The sequence below is a fragment of the Myxine glutinosa genome, chromosome 2, assembly GCF_964187855.1.
Source record: "Myxine glutinosa chromosome 2, kmMyxGlut1.1, whole genome shotgun sequence".
Lineage (NCBI taxonomy): Eukaryota > Metazoa > Chordata > Myxini > Myxiniformes > Myxinidae > Myxine > Myxine glutinosa.
Genome location: NC_136262.1, coordinates 63184902 through 63202655, shown reverse-complemented (window position 1 = coordinate 63202655; position 17754 = coordinate 63184902). Strand labels below are relative to the sequence as shown.

Here is a 17754-nt window from a genome sequence, read left to right as displayed (position 1 = left end):
TGTGTGTGTGTGTGTGTGTGTGTGTGTGTGTGTGTGTGTGTGTGTGTGTGTGTGTGTGCGTGTGCGCGTGCGCGTGTAGGGGATAGGGGAGGGGTGGGGTGGAGGGAGGATCTGAACATGAGAACACCAGTCCCAGGTGGATGATTTTTCTCATGAGATCCTTTCCATGATGGAGTGAATGGATAAATGCACACCTGCAATGGGTTTCGGACTGAAGTCAGATTGGATGAAATGCCCAATCTGACTCAAACGACCATTGTGTTCTTAAGAGAGAACAATAGGGCCAGCTGTTCTTTCTGCAATCATATGACACTGAAGGATCATCTTGATATCTGAACGACTTATTTTTGTGTCATCTCTTTCATTGTACATTAATTACCATATTAATGAACTGTAATCATTAATTAATGTAAAGGTTGAATTCAAGAATGACCTGTTATACATCCGGTGCCACCACCGCAGCTCCCCCCCCCCCCCCACCCCCGACTCCCGGTCACACTCACTTCTTCGTTAAAAAAAAAATTTCGCAAACTGATTACAAATAATGACATAACAACATTTTCACTTCCAAGAGCTTTATCTAAATTTCATATATTGGCAAAGAAAATGTAATTTTATTCATTTATGAAACCTTCTAAGTAGAGGAAAATGAAATTGCTTAGCTATTCTACGTCCACTGAATAAATTGTGAAGGTTTAACTTTCATGTTATCTTCACACACTGTGATTTAAGAACGTGCTAAGTATCACTTCAAACGATCATCTTTTACCAATTTCTATTAAAGTATTCATGAATCAAACAAAATTGCCTTCCCGGCTAAGGTCTGACAACGAATTTCTTTGTGGGTGATAAAGGGTCGATGAGCCCCTAGAGAAGGATTTCTGCTGATAATCCTGCATATGCTCCGGCTAGGACAGAACTGGCTCGGATTTCTGCTGGTAGGGTTTTCCAGATATCAACCACCCAACATCTTCAGCCAAAATAAGAGTGATAAGCTTTTGGAAGTGTATTTGGGTTACCCTGGACAGTGTTCGCATCTGAGCATGTGCCTCGTGATGCTGGAATCCCGGTTTCACATCCCGTATACCGCGTTGCTTTGTCAGTTGTGTCACAATACCCTTGTAATTGATGTGAAAATACACTGACATTTGCTTTAATACCCATGTCAGACTTGTGACACATTTACAAGCTCTTCCCTGGGCCCTAGGCCACTGTTTAAACATAAGAGCATAGTGCATCGTCTACTATCCTCTATTTATACGATAAGAGAGATGTTTGTCTGCCTGTGTCGCCATTTTTGGCAGAGATGACCAAACGGATCTTTGTCAAACTTTCTGAGGTTCAGCGTGGAGTGTTTTAGGCCAAATTTTTTTTTTTAATTTTGAAAGAAAGAGTTGGATTTTTTGGGATATACATTTTAAATCGCTCGCCTTTGTAGTTATGTGAAAGATAATATTAAATGATCCTTGTCCGCATCCCTTAGTGGGTGTAGGGAAGTGTTTTCTGCCCCCACCAAAAATAAAATAAAATAAAAAAAGATTTAAAAAATAGATTTAAAAAAATGGATTTATTCAAAATGCCGACAGGATTATAACAGCACTGGTCAATACCAGGTACCTGCTATTCCTTCATATAATACTGTTATGGATGCGGGTCTCGGATTTCACCACGAGGGGACTTCTCGAACTCCTCCCGAACTACCGGTCCTGAGGCCACTGGTTGTGGATAACTCCGCAGTCCGGCAGGTTGCTAATCAACCATGAACACCAATTAGACAACCAATTCTCCCTCTGTCTGACAGCATTTTCCTGGGGGCGACGTGGCCTACCTAACCGGGGATGTGCCCTCAATATGTACTCATCTTGTCTTATTTAATCAGGTGCATCTGAGTGAACTGCTGAGTACATACTGGCTAATGTTGTGAACCGAATTAGTTGGGGAAGAACGTTCCAAACTACCACAATTGCACCTTAGCCGAGTCAATATGAAAGAGCCAAAATGGGCAGGTTGAACACAACTGTTTACCAAAGTTCCAAGACATATTTACAAAGCATAAACAAAGAGCAACACATTTACAACTAGAACACCACTCAGTAGAGCGCATACTCCCGCCGTGAGTGGCCGCTGCTGAGCCCTGTCTTCCAATGGTAAAAAATCCTTCAGAAAATTCCTGGATCCAGAATAATATCCTGAGCTTAACCAAAAACTAATCAATTCTTCCTTATGCCAAGGGCAATCATCCCACCAACTTTCATCAAAATCCGTTCAGAACTTTTCCAGATATCTTGTTCACAAACACACGAACACACACACGGACGGACACGATCGAAGGCATTACTCCCGCAAAGGAAACAATTAATAAACTCAATCACCCCAAAAAGCTTAATGCCCCTAACCCCCTCTTCTTACTGTCTCACTTAATTATTTACACAGATCACATAGGCTCATCAGAATTACACTGATGACTGAGAGATGAGGTAGAGTTTAGGGGACAGCAAGAGAAAGGAATGTGTACGTCAGTATGCAGCCTCATCCTTCGTCAGAGACCTCTGCTTGGCCTGCCAACTTGCACCTCAGACCTCGGACCCCCTCAACAGTGCTCTGCACGTTGCACAGTTTCGACCTCCGTGCAATGTGTCCCTGCTCAGTGCAACAGTTATCACTCTTTGGCTGGCATGTACTTTGTCTTGATGGTAGTAGATCTCTGGTTCCGTCAGGAGGCAGCGAACAGTGCTTCGATTCCACCTTATATCCTTGCTTAAGCAGGGCGGAGTCTGGTGGGATAAGAGTTCAGATGTTCACCTCTGATCCCACACAGAACACCCTGATTGGTGCGCTTTTGGATGCGCCGACCTCCTCTTTTGTCGATGTTGGCGATGTGGTGCAGGTGGACTTGGCTGTGGCTCATCCGCCGCGCCAGACTCAATGGGTTTTCCTGCCAAGCCAGTGTTCCCGCCAAAGCGAGTTCAAACAGAGGGTTCCTTCTCCTTGTCCCTTGTGGTTATGTGGGTCGCTTAAGGTGCTGGTGTATCATAAATGTGGTGAGTGTTGTGAAAAATACAGGCTACAGGAGGAACTAAGAGTTATAAATGTACGTTGTGGTTGAGGATTGCTGGCATCTTAAATGTTTCTGGAAAAGCAAAATTACCGAATTGAATCTGTGTCTAACTGTCTGGAAAGGAGAGAAACTGAATTAAATACGGTGTCTACTTGTGCAATGGTAACCAGTGGTTCATATGCAGCCAGTGGCTGCTTTACTGCATCAATTTTCTGGGGGAGAGGGGGGGCACGGCTGCACGCTGATGCAATGCCCCCCATTACCAGTCAGCTGGTATTCATTTTTCCAACTTCAGGCTGAGTCAACCCACCTGGTGTTAATTCAATTGCATGACAAGGGCTTGAAGTCAGGACCCTAAGATCTTAAGCCAGCAACCTTAACCGTTAAGCCCACACCAGGCTTACGGGGGTGGTTGTGGATGAGGATAGGTAGGAGGAAGAAGAAGAACATCGAGTGGAGAATAGGAGGAGGATCGGGAGAAGAAGAATTCTTTTTAGCCCTTGCAAACGCATATCTCCCGTTTCCCATTAGACCAGGGATGGGGCTATCTAAAGACATCTACATATGATGCAACTAATTCCGGAACCTATATGTTGTGTGTCATTGCCGTGGGGTGATGGTTCGCAGAACCATAACAGTACTTACAATTATGTCCCATTGTGCAAATGATCATAAGCACAAGACATCTTTTTTACAGGATGTTCATCTGTATCATTACAGCGACATGACTTGCGCACAAAAGACACCATTTTTATCACGTTCCACACCAGGTTATCGCTATTCCAACTAAAAACAGTGAATAAAAACTGTCAATTTTTGCCACAAAATTAATAGAGGTTTATTCAAGATGAGCACTTCAAAGCAAGATTTTGCTTCATGTTGATTTAATATTCCAGAGATTAATTATTAATCCCAATGAGCTTTGATTAGGTATGATGAGTGTAGCATAAATCAGAGACAGCACGATACGTGCCTGGGATATTCAGGCCTCTTGTTGCCTTTGATTTTTGCTGATGTCGCCGAAGCTTGTGCCGCACACAACCCCCTTTTTATGTCATAAAATGAAAACGTTTAAATTGCATTTCTTTGTGTGCCCGCTTTCCCTGTCTCCCAAGTTCTTCGGCGGTCCATCCAGTATGCTCTGCCACGATTTTGTCATCGACTGCTCGCAATTCGCTTCCCAAGATTTTGCTTCTCCTGACACATTTTAATAAAGTGCCTTTCCCCTTGCAGACGCCAATATAGTGGAACAACAGACTCATCCAAAGCACCCCTTCCTCGACCACAATGCAAAATCTTCGACCCTTGCTACCGCAGACATTGAATTGTATGAAAAGGCCCAAAGGCTGTGATTGAGACAGCTATTTCATGGAAGGCGCCGAGGCCATGACACTGGCATCCCACTTTACCAAAACATCCAAACTGTTATTTCTATTGTAGATAAGTGCACCACGGTTGCTTATTTCAGGATCCTGGCCTGTGAACCAGCACAAAAATGCCCAGTAAGGTTACATATTCCGACAAATTGTCAGAAAATTCGTTCCCCTCAACAATGCAGAGGTCAAAAATTACATCTCTGAGAAAAAGATTAAGTTTGCGGAGGCCTCAGTCAGATGTATTCGGACAAGTAACACATACAGTCACGTGAAAAAGTAAGTACACTCCATGTAAAGTTTTGACTTTTTCAACATATTTCAACATACAGGTATTTGATCTTCATTTCAACAATATTGACAGACAAAGGTGATATAATATAACAAATATCATGAAACATTTACATTTTGTAGTCCATTGTATAATTTAAATAAACATAAATGCAAATTTTGCATGTGGAAAAAGTAAGTACACCCTTGGCTCTAATAGGTGGTATTGCCCCTTTTGGCAGAAACGACCTCAAGTCGGCGTTTCTTATAACTGTCTACCAGTCTCTGACATCGACTGGGAGAAATTTTTGCCCACTCCTCCATGCAGAATTCTTTCAGCTGTGCGATGTTTGAGGGGTTTCTTGCATGCACATCTCGTTTCAAGTCCCCCCACAACATCTCGATGGGGTTTAGATCTGGGCTTTGACTTGCCCATTCCAGAACCCTCCATTTCTTTCTTTTCAGCCATTCCTTGGTGGATTTACTGGTATGTTTAGGGTCATTGTCATGTTGCAAGGTCTACCTTCGGTTGAGCTTCAACTCTCCGACAGATGGCCTCACATTATCCTCAAGCACCCTCTGGTACAATGAAGAATTCATAGTGGATTCTATGATGGTGAGCTGCCCAGGCCCTGATGCAGCAAAGCTGTCCCAGCCTTGATGCAGCAAAGCTGCCCCAACCCAGAATATTTCCACCACCATGCTTTACAGTTGGTATCAGGTTCTTGTGGTCAAATGCTGTCTTTGGTTTTCGCCAAACATGTCTTCTGGTACTGTGGCCAAATAGCTCTACCTTTGACTCATCTGTCCAGAGCACATTGTTCCAGAAGGGCTGGTCTTTGCCTCGGTGTTCATTGGCAAACTTTAGTCTTGCCTTGATGTTCTTTCTGGACAGCAAAGTTTCCTCCTGGCACACCTCCCATGTAGATCAAATTTGTGCAGCCTCTTTCTAATGGTAGACTCGTGCACTTTGACATCAACAGTGGCAAGAGCTACCTGTAGGTCCCGTGATGACATTCTGGGATTCTTAGAGACTTCTTTCAGCATCTTGCGGTCTGCTCTCGGGCTGAACTTGCTGGGGCGGCCTGGCCTGAACAAGTTGGCAGTTGTTTGGAATCTTCTCCACTTGTAGATGATCTTCCGGACAGTCGAATGATTGATTTCAAATTGTTTGGAGATCTTTTTAAATCCCTTCCCATACTCGTAGGCATCCATAACCTTCTTCCTGAAGGCCTCAGAGAGCTCTTTTGATCGAGGCATAGTGACGCCGCACACTTCAACAACAAAGAGCAAACCAAACTAAATGTCTGAGGTTTAAATAAGACAGGTTCCTCCAAGATCCTCTCTAACGATGTTCTAATCATTTGCACCTGAGCAGGTGCACCTGATTCTAATTTTAGGTATTTGAAGTAGTGATAAATGTAGGGGTGTACTTACTTTTTCCACATGCGAAATTTGCATTTATGTTTATTTAAATTATACAATGGAGTACAAAATGTAAATGTTTCATGATATTTGTTATATTATATCACCTTTATCTAACAATATTGTTGAAATGAAGATCAAATAGCTGTATGTTGAAATATGTTGAAAAGTCAAAACTTTACATGGGGTGTACTTACTTTTTTACGTGACTGTATGTGGCATGTTTTAGAGCTTTTCTAAAGCCGTAGCACTACTTATCCATATTATCGAGGGCTTCCTCGATGGGACTTTTCAAGCATTACATAAAAGCCTCTCGCAGATGAAGAAAAAAAAAAACCAGAGTTCAGTTGCTTTGGAGAGAAACCTCTGCAAGAACAACTTTGGAGAGAGAGGCTGCTGCTTCAAAAATTCTTCAGTGTCCCTTAACTGAATTTGCTACTGAGATTTAGTTTTGACTTATTATTCTCTTCTGCATTCAGTGCTTGTGCTCTACAGTCCTGTTGTAATGTGGGCATTTTTGCAGGAATATATAAATACCATGCTTACCACTTCATGAGATTGCTACGATCTGTGTGACTCGTGTTTTCGGTTGAATGAAATTGAGACAGAACGAAATGAAGAGTGTCACAAAGCAAAATGTCCTTGCAAAGCAAACAACACCAAGACGCTTTCACATTTCTCTCGTGATCAATGAACACCAGAGACGGTGAATTGAGAAAAGGTGAGCACGGAGATGAGTTTGAAACGGAGAGATGGCACCATGTTGTGGCTGAAGCCTGAATCCCAGACTTAATTTACAAGACAGATAATTAGTGTGGGAGTAAAGAGAGAGCAAAAGAGGATATTAAAATGAAATGTTTGCACCATAGGAGAATCATTCCAAAATGTGACAGTTTTGATCAATTATGCAAAACCTAATACTTATGGCAGCAGCACAGCTCCGTCGTAGTGGCCTGTCTTCTTAAACGTTTTGTCCCGCTTCCTATTCCAGCAGTGGGTACTGCAATACGGAGCGTGTTGCCCATCAGCTGTCTATAAGCTGCCTATTCCATGTACTTGATCAAATACAAAGCTTTTGGGCTTTTGCATCCTCAATGTATTCGAAAATGTATGTGGCAAGTGTGGGATTGACCATCCTGCTTTCATAACCGAGAACTTGTGAGAGTCAACATCTTCTTGGGAATTCACAGAGAGCTGCCTCAGCACTGGTGAGTCTGGTAGTTCACTCAAGCAGACTGGCAGAGACTGCAAGCAACCATCTCACTTCAGGACTCATCTCCCATATTTGCCATCCCTGATATTATTTCAGCCTTGGAATTCTTCCACAGAAACCTGCTCTCTTATACACCGTTTCAACACATCTCATATTCAGTTATCCTATTATTCCACACCTCCCCACGCACCTCATGGTAAGCTGAATCCTGTGATGCGGCAGTTGCTCCGAAATAACATGCCTTCTCCTCCTGGGAAAAAACCGGCAGAAGGCAATGTCAGCTCATTACACAAAGCTTGCAGCAACTGTGTGTCCCCTCTTAGGAGAGACACAAAAAGAACATCTGTCTAACCTCAAAATTGACCTTTGAAACTTGTTTCCCTCCTCTTTAACCTGGTGGCACCCCTAGTGGCACCTAGATAAGTCTGTCTCTGGATTATGCTCCTCTTCCACTCCTGCCCTCTCTTCAAATGGCACCGCAACCGACTCCGCGCGTGAGGAGGCCAATTCTGAGTTTGCTTCCAAATCTTGTGCCCCAACCCCTGACTCTTGGTACCAACCCCACCCAGTCACACCCAACTTCTTGTGGTCTCTGTCTTTTGCACCTGAGAAGTGTGAGAAGGTTATTTCAACCCTTGACTGATTCTGCAACTGGACCGGACAGCATCAGCTCACATGTCATAAAAAACCTGCTCTGCTGCTCAAGCACTTCCTCTTTCTGCTCTTTTCACCCTATCATTTGCCCTATGTCATCTGCCATATGTTTGGAAAAGTTCATGATTGGAAATCATGAACTAGATCAGCATTCGGCAGAGAGCATACCTCTGCCAAGCTGAACAGTTTAAATTTTGTATCTTACTGATAGGCCAGATCTGAATCAGGATGTTCACCAAAATCAAATAAATTCGTTCTTGCTACATGCCCAACATGTCCCCCAAGTTTCTCCAAATCCTTCCATAAGCTTTTGAGATATCCTGCTTTTGAGACAGATAGACAGACAGACAGACAGAAAACATAACATCTGTCCACCTTCAGTGGCAGAGGTAACAATGCAAAAACCAGTCACTTTAACTACAGACCTATTCGTATTACCTTACTTCCAATCTTTTGAACAGTTATGGAATCCATCATCGCAGTTGATATGAAATCCTTTCTTTTCTCCAATAGCCTCATATCAGATCACCAATTTGGATTCAGATCAGGTCACTCTACCTCGGACATGTTGTTTAATCTCACCAAACAATGCATGGAGGGCCCTCATTGTCATACATGAGATTAGGGCCATCTCTCATGACATATCTCGAGCTTTTGATGCAGTCTCAGATCCCGCCCTGCTCTCCAAACTCTCTGCCTATGGCATCCAAGGCCTACTCCACATTTTGGTTACTGATTTCCTCTACTCCCAACGTATGGCTCAAAATGGAATAATTTCTTCTCCTTTCCTTGTTAAGGCTGGAGTCCCCCAAGGCAGTGTTCTGGGCCGTCCTATTCCTAATCTTCATCAACGATCTCTCTGACTCTCTGGAAAATCCCCTTTATCTATTTGTTGATGACTCCTTCTGCTGTGACATCCTTCATTCTTCAGTCAGGCTGCAGCCTCTTCTTCTCTTCAGATTTTGAAAAAAAGAAATCACAAACTGGTCAATCACTTGGAATATGTCTTTCAATTCTGACAAAGCTCACTCTCACTCTCTCTCTCTCTCAGAAAGAACCGTAGGGCAAACCCTCCTATCTACTTTCTTAACAATCCTCTTGAGGAAGAGCAGTCATTCAAACTTCTGGGTCTCACAATCAGCCATGGTCTTTATTAGGCAAACAACAATTTAAAGTTGGCCTCCAATGGCAGCGTTGACTGGGCATCCTGTGTTGTACAAAGTCCTTCTTTGGCACACCTTAACGCCTATCCACTTACAAGTTCTACATCCGCAGCTTGATGGAGTACAGCTCTCTTCTCTGAGCTGATGCTCCTGCCTTACACCTTGCTCAGCTTGACGCCGTGGAAACCAAGGCCTTCCAGATTATTGGAATCTCCCATGATATTCCTGATTCTATGAGTCTATTACTTTCCCAACGCAGACAGATCGGTGGTCTCTCTGTCTTCTACCATCTCATTCTTGGTCCTGCACCCTCTGCTCCTTCCATGCTTTGTTCCCCCTCCCTCTCATTGCCCAGGTTTCTGCAGGGCGCTCGTGGTCCACCATCAACCCCCTTCTGGTGAAATTCCAAAAATCCATAATCACTGCTCACCTCCACTCATTCTATTCCCTTTTCCCCACCTGTGTAAAGAACTTCTTCCACCTTCTCTTCAAACCCCACACCCATTATTTGTCCATTTCTCCTTGTATTTTGCCCTTCAATCCTGCTGTTGTCGTTGCGTCCCTCTCTCTCTGTTGCTCCCATTTGTTCTGTTGCGTGCTTATCCGTTCAGTGTTCTCGCCTTTCCATGAGGCTTGATTCTGTGTGCAAAAGAACATGCCGCAGTAGACCCATGATACCTGATGAATGGAGAGCTTGTAATGATCAATCCAGATTGATTTTAACCATTGTTCTCAAAAAATGCATTTGCAAACTTATCGAATGAAAAATTGAGTGAATGTAGACGGCAAGCATGGCTGGCATCACAAGCATTTGATTTTGGGCAAATGTGAACCTGCCTATGATTTGAAGGGAGTTCTTCTTCATGTATTGTTTGGACTTCTCTACTGAAATGGAATCAGCAGTATGGTGCCGTATTCAATACAATACACCATTATGTAAATGTCTATATATGGTATAATCATGCAGAATCCACTCCTTTATTGTGGAATGGTTGAAAATCACAACATGTTTATGAATAGATGCGATGGTGCATGTTGCTCACATTCAAATATGAGTAACCAGAACAATCAAAGTAATTTCACAGGGCGATGATAACATGAACCTGTTTGAGCTGGCTACACCGATCAAAATCTTTCAGGTCTATCTGCAATCACAAACTGGGAAAACATTGTTTAACAGAAGTGAGGCTCATGGAAGCGCACGGTCGATCTGGCAGTGGGACAAACATCTAGATATATAAATAGGATAAGAAGAAAGGGAGGAGGTGGGCAAACTGAAACGAGCAAGTAAGGTGGTCTGGTAACGAAAGGTTAATGGGGGTAATAAAGATTACGGCACAGAATTGAGTAAGACGAGGGGTGTGGTGGTGCACTGCTTGCTTGAAGCCCTGGAAGGAAGAGTGAGACATAACATCTTCTGGAACGTAGTCCCATAAATGGGAGAATGTGGGAAAAGAGTTGAGGTATGAAGTCAGCCTGGAATTTTGAAGGTTTCACTAGATGATGGTTACTGGAAGAACGGGTGTATCTTTCAATAGGTAGAGGGAGGGTCGGAGAGCAGTGAGAGCAGATAAAGCAATATTTGAGAGGAGGCAGTAAAAAATAAAGATAAACGACCTTCCTGCATTGTGAAAGCAACAGAATTTATACTTTGGTTTCATCACTGGACATTCCACTAATTTTGAGAGCTTTAGATTTCACAGAATCCAGGAGAGACAGATTTGATGCTGAGGTGCCAGCCCATATCAGAGAACAGTATTCCGTTGAGCTCTGGACAATGGCCTTGTGGAATGTGAGTAGATTTGATTTTCCAAGGAAGACTTGGATAGACAGAGGATGTCCAGTCTGGAGGTGACCTTGGTGGCCAGCTTTGCAATGTGGTCGGCCCAGGAAAGGTCATTCCTGATGGCGAGGCCTCGAAGTTAAAGAGACTGAACCTCTTTCAGTGCATGCCCAAGGGTATAGACAGAAGGGGTTGTTTGACAATCACTCTGGGGCAATACGGTGAGACTATGAGATTTTCCAGGTTTGAGGAAGATGTTCCATATGTCAGACATTCTAATCATTTCCAGATCAGCAGAGAGAGATGCAGCTGCTGTCTGTCTAGCAGAGGGATGGGGTTCTGTACAACACAATGTGCAGTTGTATCAGAGAGGTCATTTGTATATATGAGGAACAAGACTGGGGTAGCAACACTACCTTGGGGAACTCCAGCCTCCATTGGTAGAGAGGAGGAGAGGATTCCATTGATAGCAACACTTTGACTGCATGAGCGGAGCAAGTAAGAAATCCAGGAATGAAGGCAGCCTTATATACCACAGGCTGAGCTTGGCAAGAAAGCAGGATGTCATACCATGTCGAATGCTCAAGATATATACAGGGGGACCTAACATCTTGTTCAAGATCCAGGGCATCCCACCATTGCTGAGAGATGAGCACATACAGTACATATCCGGAGTTGAGTGACCGGGACGGTCATGGAACATTTACCACCAAGCAGACCTCTGGGTGCAAAAGGTGAATGAACCACTGACCTGGATCTCTGATACTTTGGAAACACGATGAGAAAACGACTGCAGATGTGCAATAATCAAACGACTCATAGAAATGTTGATTAGTCGACAACATCTCGATCACATCCAGAGGTGGTCCAATCCTCTCCAAGGTGCATTCTGTAATTATTTGGCTAAACATTGTTTATAATGCATGCTGCATGAAATAGAGCAGGCGGGTAGTTTTGATGCATGGGATTACATGCCTGAGGTCAATACACTTGAAAAAGTGATATGGGGAGATGGATGAAATCACAGAGAGAATTGAATTGAAAGTGATTCAAGGAGAAAAGGCGGAAAAGATAAAAAGAAAATCAAAGTTATTGACTAACCTCACAATCCTTGTGTCTGCAGAGCCATGGCATGGTCCCCAGAATGTCCGGATATTGACCACACGCGCCCGAGAGCTGGGGCTCCGCTGGGATCCCCTGGGGTACAACGTCACGCGCTGCCACGCTTATAATGTGACCGTCTGCTACAACAGCAGCCGATTGGGCAGTGACCCAAGCTCCAATAGCACGGTGGAGATTTGCTGCGATGCTGGTCGTGCTTTACAAGGATACACTCTCACAAAATTGCCTCCATTCCACCAGCTGAGTGTGCGTGCCGTGCTTGCCACTCCAGAGGGACGGAAAGCGAGCCTCTCTGTGTCAGCACAGACCAAGGAGGACGGTGTGTGTCACAACCTCTTTGGAATGAATAGTTGTTTTGGTGTATGGTATTTGTTGTTGTTTACATAATATACCACTGGAAACAAGCGTTACGCCTAGGTCCCCCGTCGGTGAAGTGATGTGAGTTGACAAAGTGGAAGACGCAAGGCGGCCATCTTGGATTTTGATGTGGCGACCCAATTTTCAATAGCGTTCTCCCTTATGCCTAGATACACCCACACACTAGATTAGAAGTTGGTACTTTGCTTATTTTTCAAGATATTCCGCTCACAAGGTTCAGACATACATGGCGGCGGCCATCTTGGATTTTGACGTGGGTTGCACCCACACACCAAATTAGAATTCGGTCCTTCGCTTAAGCACGCATGCACGCACGCACGGACGGACGCACTCATGGACGGAGGGGAAAACCATAGTACCCCTTTCCTTCCGCTGTGCGACGGGGGACAATTAGGTCGCCCCGTCAAAATCCAAGATGGCCGCCACCATATATATGTCTGAACCTTGTGAGCGAAATATCTTGAAAAATAAACGAACTACTAACTTCTAATCTGGTGTGTGGATGTACCTAGGCATAAGGAAGAACGCTATTGAAAATTGGGTCGCCACGTCAAAATCCAAGATGGCCGCCGCCATGTATGTCTGAACCTTGTGAGCGGAATATCTTGAAAAATAAATGAACTACTAACTTCTAATCCGGTGTGTGGGTGTATCTAGGCATAAGAAGGACACCATTGAAAATTGGGTCGCCACGTCAAAATCCAAGATGGCCACCACCATATATGTCTGAACCTTGTGAGCGAAATATCTTGAAAAATAAACGAACTACTAACTTCTAATTTGGTGTGTGGGTGTATCGACGCATAAGGAAGAACGCTATTGAAAATTGGGTCGCCACGTCAAAATCCAAGATGGCCGCTGCCATGTATGTCTGAACCTTGTGAGCGGAATATCCTGAAAAATAAATGAACTACTAACTTCTAATCTGGTGTGTCAGTGTATCTAGGCATAAGGAAGAACGCTATTGAAAATGGGGTCGCCACGTCAAAATCCAAGATGGCCGCCACCATATACTGTATGTCTGAACATTGTGAGCGGAATATCTTGAAAAATAAACCAACTACTCACTTCTAATCTGGTCCGCGACTGTATCTAGGCATAAGGAAGAACGCTATTGAAAATTGGGTCGCCACGTCAAAATCCAAGATGGCCGCCACCATATATGTCTGAACCTTGTGAGCGGAATATCTTGAAAAATAAACGAACTCCTAATTTCTAATCTGGTGTGTGGGTGTGCCTCCAACCCACTCGCAAATATTATCGACTCTTCCATGTTTTCTGCCTCTTCCACTTTGTCAACTCACATCACTTCACCGACAGGGGACCTAGGCGTAACGCTTGTTTACTCTGGAGAAGGCACAGTAATAATTTTCTCAAAAGGTCAAAGGTCAGCATCACAAAATCATCCATTTTCATCTAATTGACATGAAATGTCAATTTACCATTTGAGTTTTGTCATCAAATTTTCAACAAAGCTTTATTATGATAATATGGAGAAGGCAAATTAATAATTTGGTCAAAAGGTCAAAGGTCAGCATCACATAAAATCATCACTTTCCATCTGACCTGAAATTTTAAGAATTTGCATATTGGGTCACTGAGTTGGTTCACCAATAAGAAAAATAGAAGCTGATTGTTTTTGTTAGATCAAAAGGTCAAAGGTTCCATAAAACAAAAGGAATCAAAACAAAGGAATCAAAAGGTTCCATAAAATCACCAATTTTCACCCGATTGACCTAAAATTTCAACAATTTGCATATCAGGTCACTGAATTGGTTTACTTATCAAAAGGTAGGAATCGATTGTTTGTTTTTCTTATATGAAAAGATCAAAAGTCAAGATTGCATAAAATCGTCAATTTTTGTGTAATTGACATGAAATTTTAAGAATTTGCATATTGGGTCACAGAATTGGTTCACCAATCAAAAGCTAGAAGCTGAATATTTTTTTTAGATCTAAAGCTCAAAGGTCAAGGTCAAGGATGCATAAAATCAACAATTTTCACTTTTTATAAATAAAAAAAAACTGTTTTCGTTACTTTGAGCATTTATAAGAAGAAGAAGATGACTGAATACAAACGGACGAGGATGGGCTTTGCATTTTCACATGCTTTCTAGTGTATGATTGTATTAATGTCAGTGCTATTGTTGCAGAAAGACTATCCGATCCAGCCATCGGGATTTGAATGGAATTCATAATATGGATTCCTTAATATGGATGGCTTCTAACTCTAATTGGGCCAAATCTTATTGTTTTATCTTATTTCATAAAACTTTAAAGCGAGCAAATTCAAGGAAGATTCCTTGTCGCCACAGGGTAATATCAAGACCACAACGTCATAGCTCATAGGCACTCTTATTTAAAATTTGGAACATCTAATTCCTTAATTCTTAGTATCATCCACTCTTTCACCATTTTTTAACTGTTGAAATTACAATATCCAAAACTTGTGTTGATGAAAATATTTGCAGATCCACAATACCCTGGACTTTTATTCCCATTTTGGTGGTGGTCTGTGTTAAGACACTGTGGCGAGAGGGCATCTTGCCTCAGTTTGCTTCCTGGTACTCTTCATGTAATTCGACAATTTTGACTCGATCCATCTGGTCTCATTTCGAGTCACGCTCACGCATTACCTCAGCCTCTTGGAATTAGTTGGTGACTGGTAAAGCGCTTTGAGGGAGTTCTGGTTTTTGAAACACAATTTGTTACTCAGCAGTTACACCTCTTTGCTGAGGGTTTGTTATTCAGCATGTTTTCAATGAGATAGAGAGCTGGAGTGTGTTTCAAAAACCAGAATTCCCTCAATGCGCTTTACCAGTCACCAACTAATTCCAAGAGGCTGAGGTAATGCGTGAGCGTGACTCGAAATGAGACCAGATGGACCGAGTCAAAATTGTCGAATTACATGAAGAGTACCAGGAAGCAAACTGAGGCAAGATGCCCTCTCGCCAAAAAATATTAGTAAGGTTCAATCAAGCCTGTCAGCATGCAAGGAATGCGCCTCCCTAAAAATAATGTCACATAATTTTTGAACAGCCACCGATTGGTGCACATTTCAAAAATTGACCCACAACAAGAAACACAACAACAACAACAGCAACAACAACCACACGGAGCTCTTGTAGACCAGTGGCACGTCACAGGTACAAATGCCGCAAACTGACGGGGCGAGTGAGGCAATAGTTGAACACAACCAAAGGATTAAACAAACACGAAAATAGGAGACAGAGTAGTTTGTTCAGATCAGAAATTTGGAACTTATTCACGGTGCCGGAGATAACTTGCCTCTTCATGGTGAAACACTGTGAGATCTTTAACATCCACCAACTAATGATAGCCGATGGGACACCCAGTTTAACGTGCATCCGAGTGACGGTGCATTCATTTGAGATGCAATGCTCTTCCTGCGTTGCACCAATCAAACAATGTCTGGTCAGGTCTGGAATTGAAGACAGCGTAGACAACTCAAAGGTAAGTGATACCTGTGCACCATCCTGTCAGACGGTTTTGCGGTAAACATCATTTGGCGTCATTTATAATTGGAGACCATCGGCACGTCTATTTAAAATGGTTGCGTGCAACACCTCTTTGCTGAGGGTTTGTTATTTCTCTTAATTGATCAACACAATCTAATATCACCGGTGATGCATTGGGTGACACCATTGAAGCATTTCCAAAAATGTACCCTTCATCTGGAGTCAAAAATGTGGAGGAAAGGCCAAGGCACAATCCTTGCATTTTATGGCAATTATTTTTGTCTTGATGATTAAGCCATTAAAGCATCAACAATTGTGAAGGACTGAAGTTTTAAAATGCTGGTATTTCACACTACCCTTTTGTGTTGTTATTGGTGTCATTACTCCCCAGCTTCCTTTGCTTCTTTCTGTGCTTGCCAGGAAAGGTTGTTATGCTTTCAGTACCGGTCGGTGTCCCTTGCCCTTTAGTCGGTATTTTTCTCACCAGTTTTATTTTGATCATTTTGTCCTTTTACTCAAGCCATTAGGATGGCAAACTGCCCTCCCTGTCCAGGATCGGTGTTAGACGCCTTTGTGAAAATCCATGTGACCATCACACACCGCCCCTACTTGGTGGTGTTTCATGGTAATGCACTGTGAAGATCTCTCCCACAAACAAATATGCTTGCTTTGAAGAATAAGCCAACCCCTGTGAGTGCATTCGCAATGCAAAAGGCAATTGCGCATGACCGTGTGGCTCACATGATGGCGGCTGCATAGCAACACCATTGCAGGTCTTTGTCCTCTCCTTCTTTGCCAAACTACAAGCCTGAAAAGTAAAACATAAATTTTCCACCATCTGCACCCGAGGGTCGTTTTGGAGGGGAAAAAAAAATTTGTTTATACTTGGTTGACTCAGGTTTCCTCTGCAACCCAAGACCTCCCTTTTTGTATGAAGAGAACCATATTTAGCTTTGTGTTCCCTTTTTTATTTTAATAAGGCTTTTAATATTAATATCTGAAATAATAATGACGAGGACCGTTGCTCTCGCGGAGCCTGCATGTGGAATGTGCTGCTGATTGTTAATATTGTTCCTCCAGACACAATCTTCTTGTTTGTATTCATAGTTCCTGGGCCAATCTCTGTGGAAAACATCATGTGGGAGGGTACGGACGAGACCATTCTGCTGAAATGGCTTCAACCAGAGGAGCCGAATGGAATTCTCACGCAATACAAGGTACCAGCCTTAATTGCGCGTCTCCATACACAGGGAATGCTCATTTAAAGACCTTCGAGCTTGAGATATATTCCCTGCTGGTTAGCAGTTATCCCTTTGCATGAGGACCCAAAAATGGGCATCATTGTGGCGCGAGGAGGACCAAAGCTGGAAAAAATAAAGTTAAATTATTCTCTCCAGGTTAGAAACACACAGTGGCTGTTATTAGAAGTGAAGGACTGTGCTGATTCCACATCCAATCAAAGCCAGACAATGGGTTGGAAAACCTCCACTTAACCTCTGGGCTTGTGGTCCTACTTAACCGCAGGCATTTAGCATGAGACGTATGCCTGGAATAGAATGAAATGTTCATGTGGAAAACTTCATAATGCGATTGATAAAATCAATCAGCTTCTCGTTTGATTTATTATCTCCGCCACCAAAGGTGGATGTAGGTTATGTTTTCACCCCTGTCTGTTTGTCTGTCCGTTTGTCTGTGAACAAAATATCTCAAAAATTTGTGGACGGATTCGGACGAAATTTGGCAGGGATGTGTAGCGTATGTGACAATGACGAAAGGATTAGATTTTGGTGAAGATCCGGATTCGGATCCGGATATGAGAATTATTAAAAATTTTAA

The 17754-nt window shown here is 42.9% G+C and overlaps 1 protein-coding gene across 1 annotated transcript in view; it reads left to right on the top strand.

Moving 5' to 3' along the window:
- PTPRK (protein tyrosine phosphatase receptor type K) overlaps positions 1 to 17754 on the top strand; it is a 455725-nt gene that overhangs the window by 125671 nt on the left and 312300 nt on the right. The window contains exons 7-8 of the mRNA XM_078772597.1: positions 12063 to 12380; positions 17026 to 17135. Coding sequence (XP_078628723.1) covers positions 12063 to 12380; positions 17026 to 17135 — 428 coding nt within the window. The remainder of the gene's footprint in view (positions 1 to 12062; positions 12381 to 17025; positions 17136 to 17754) is intronic.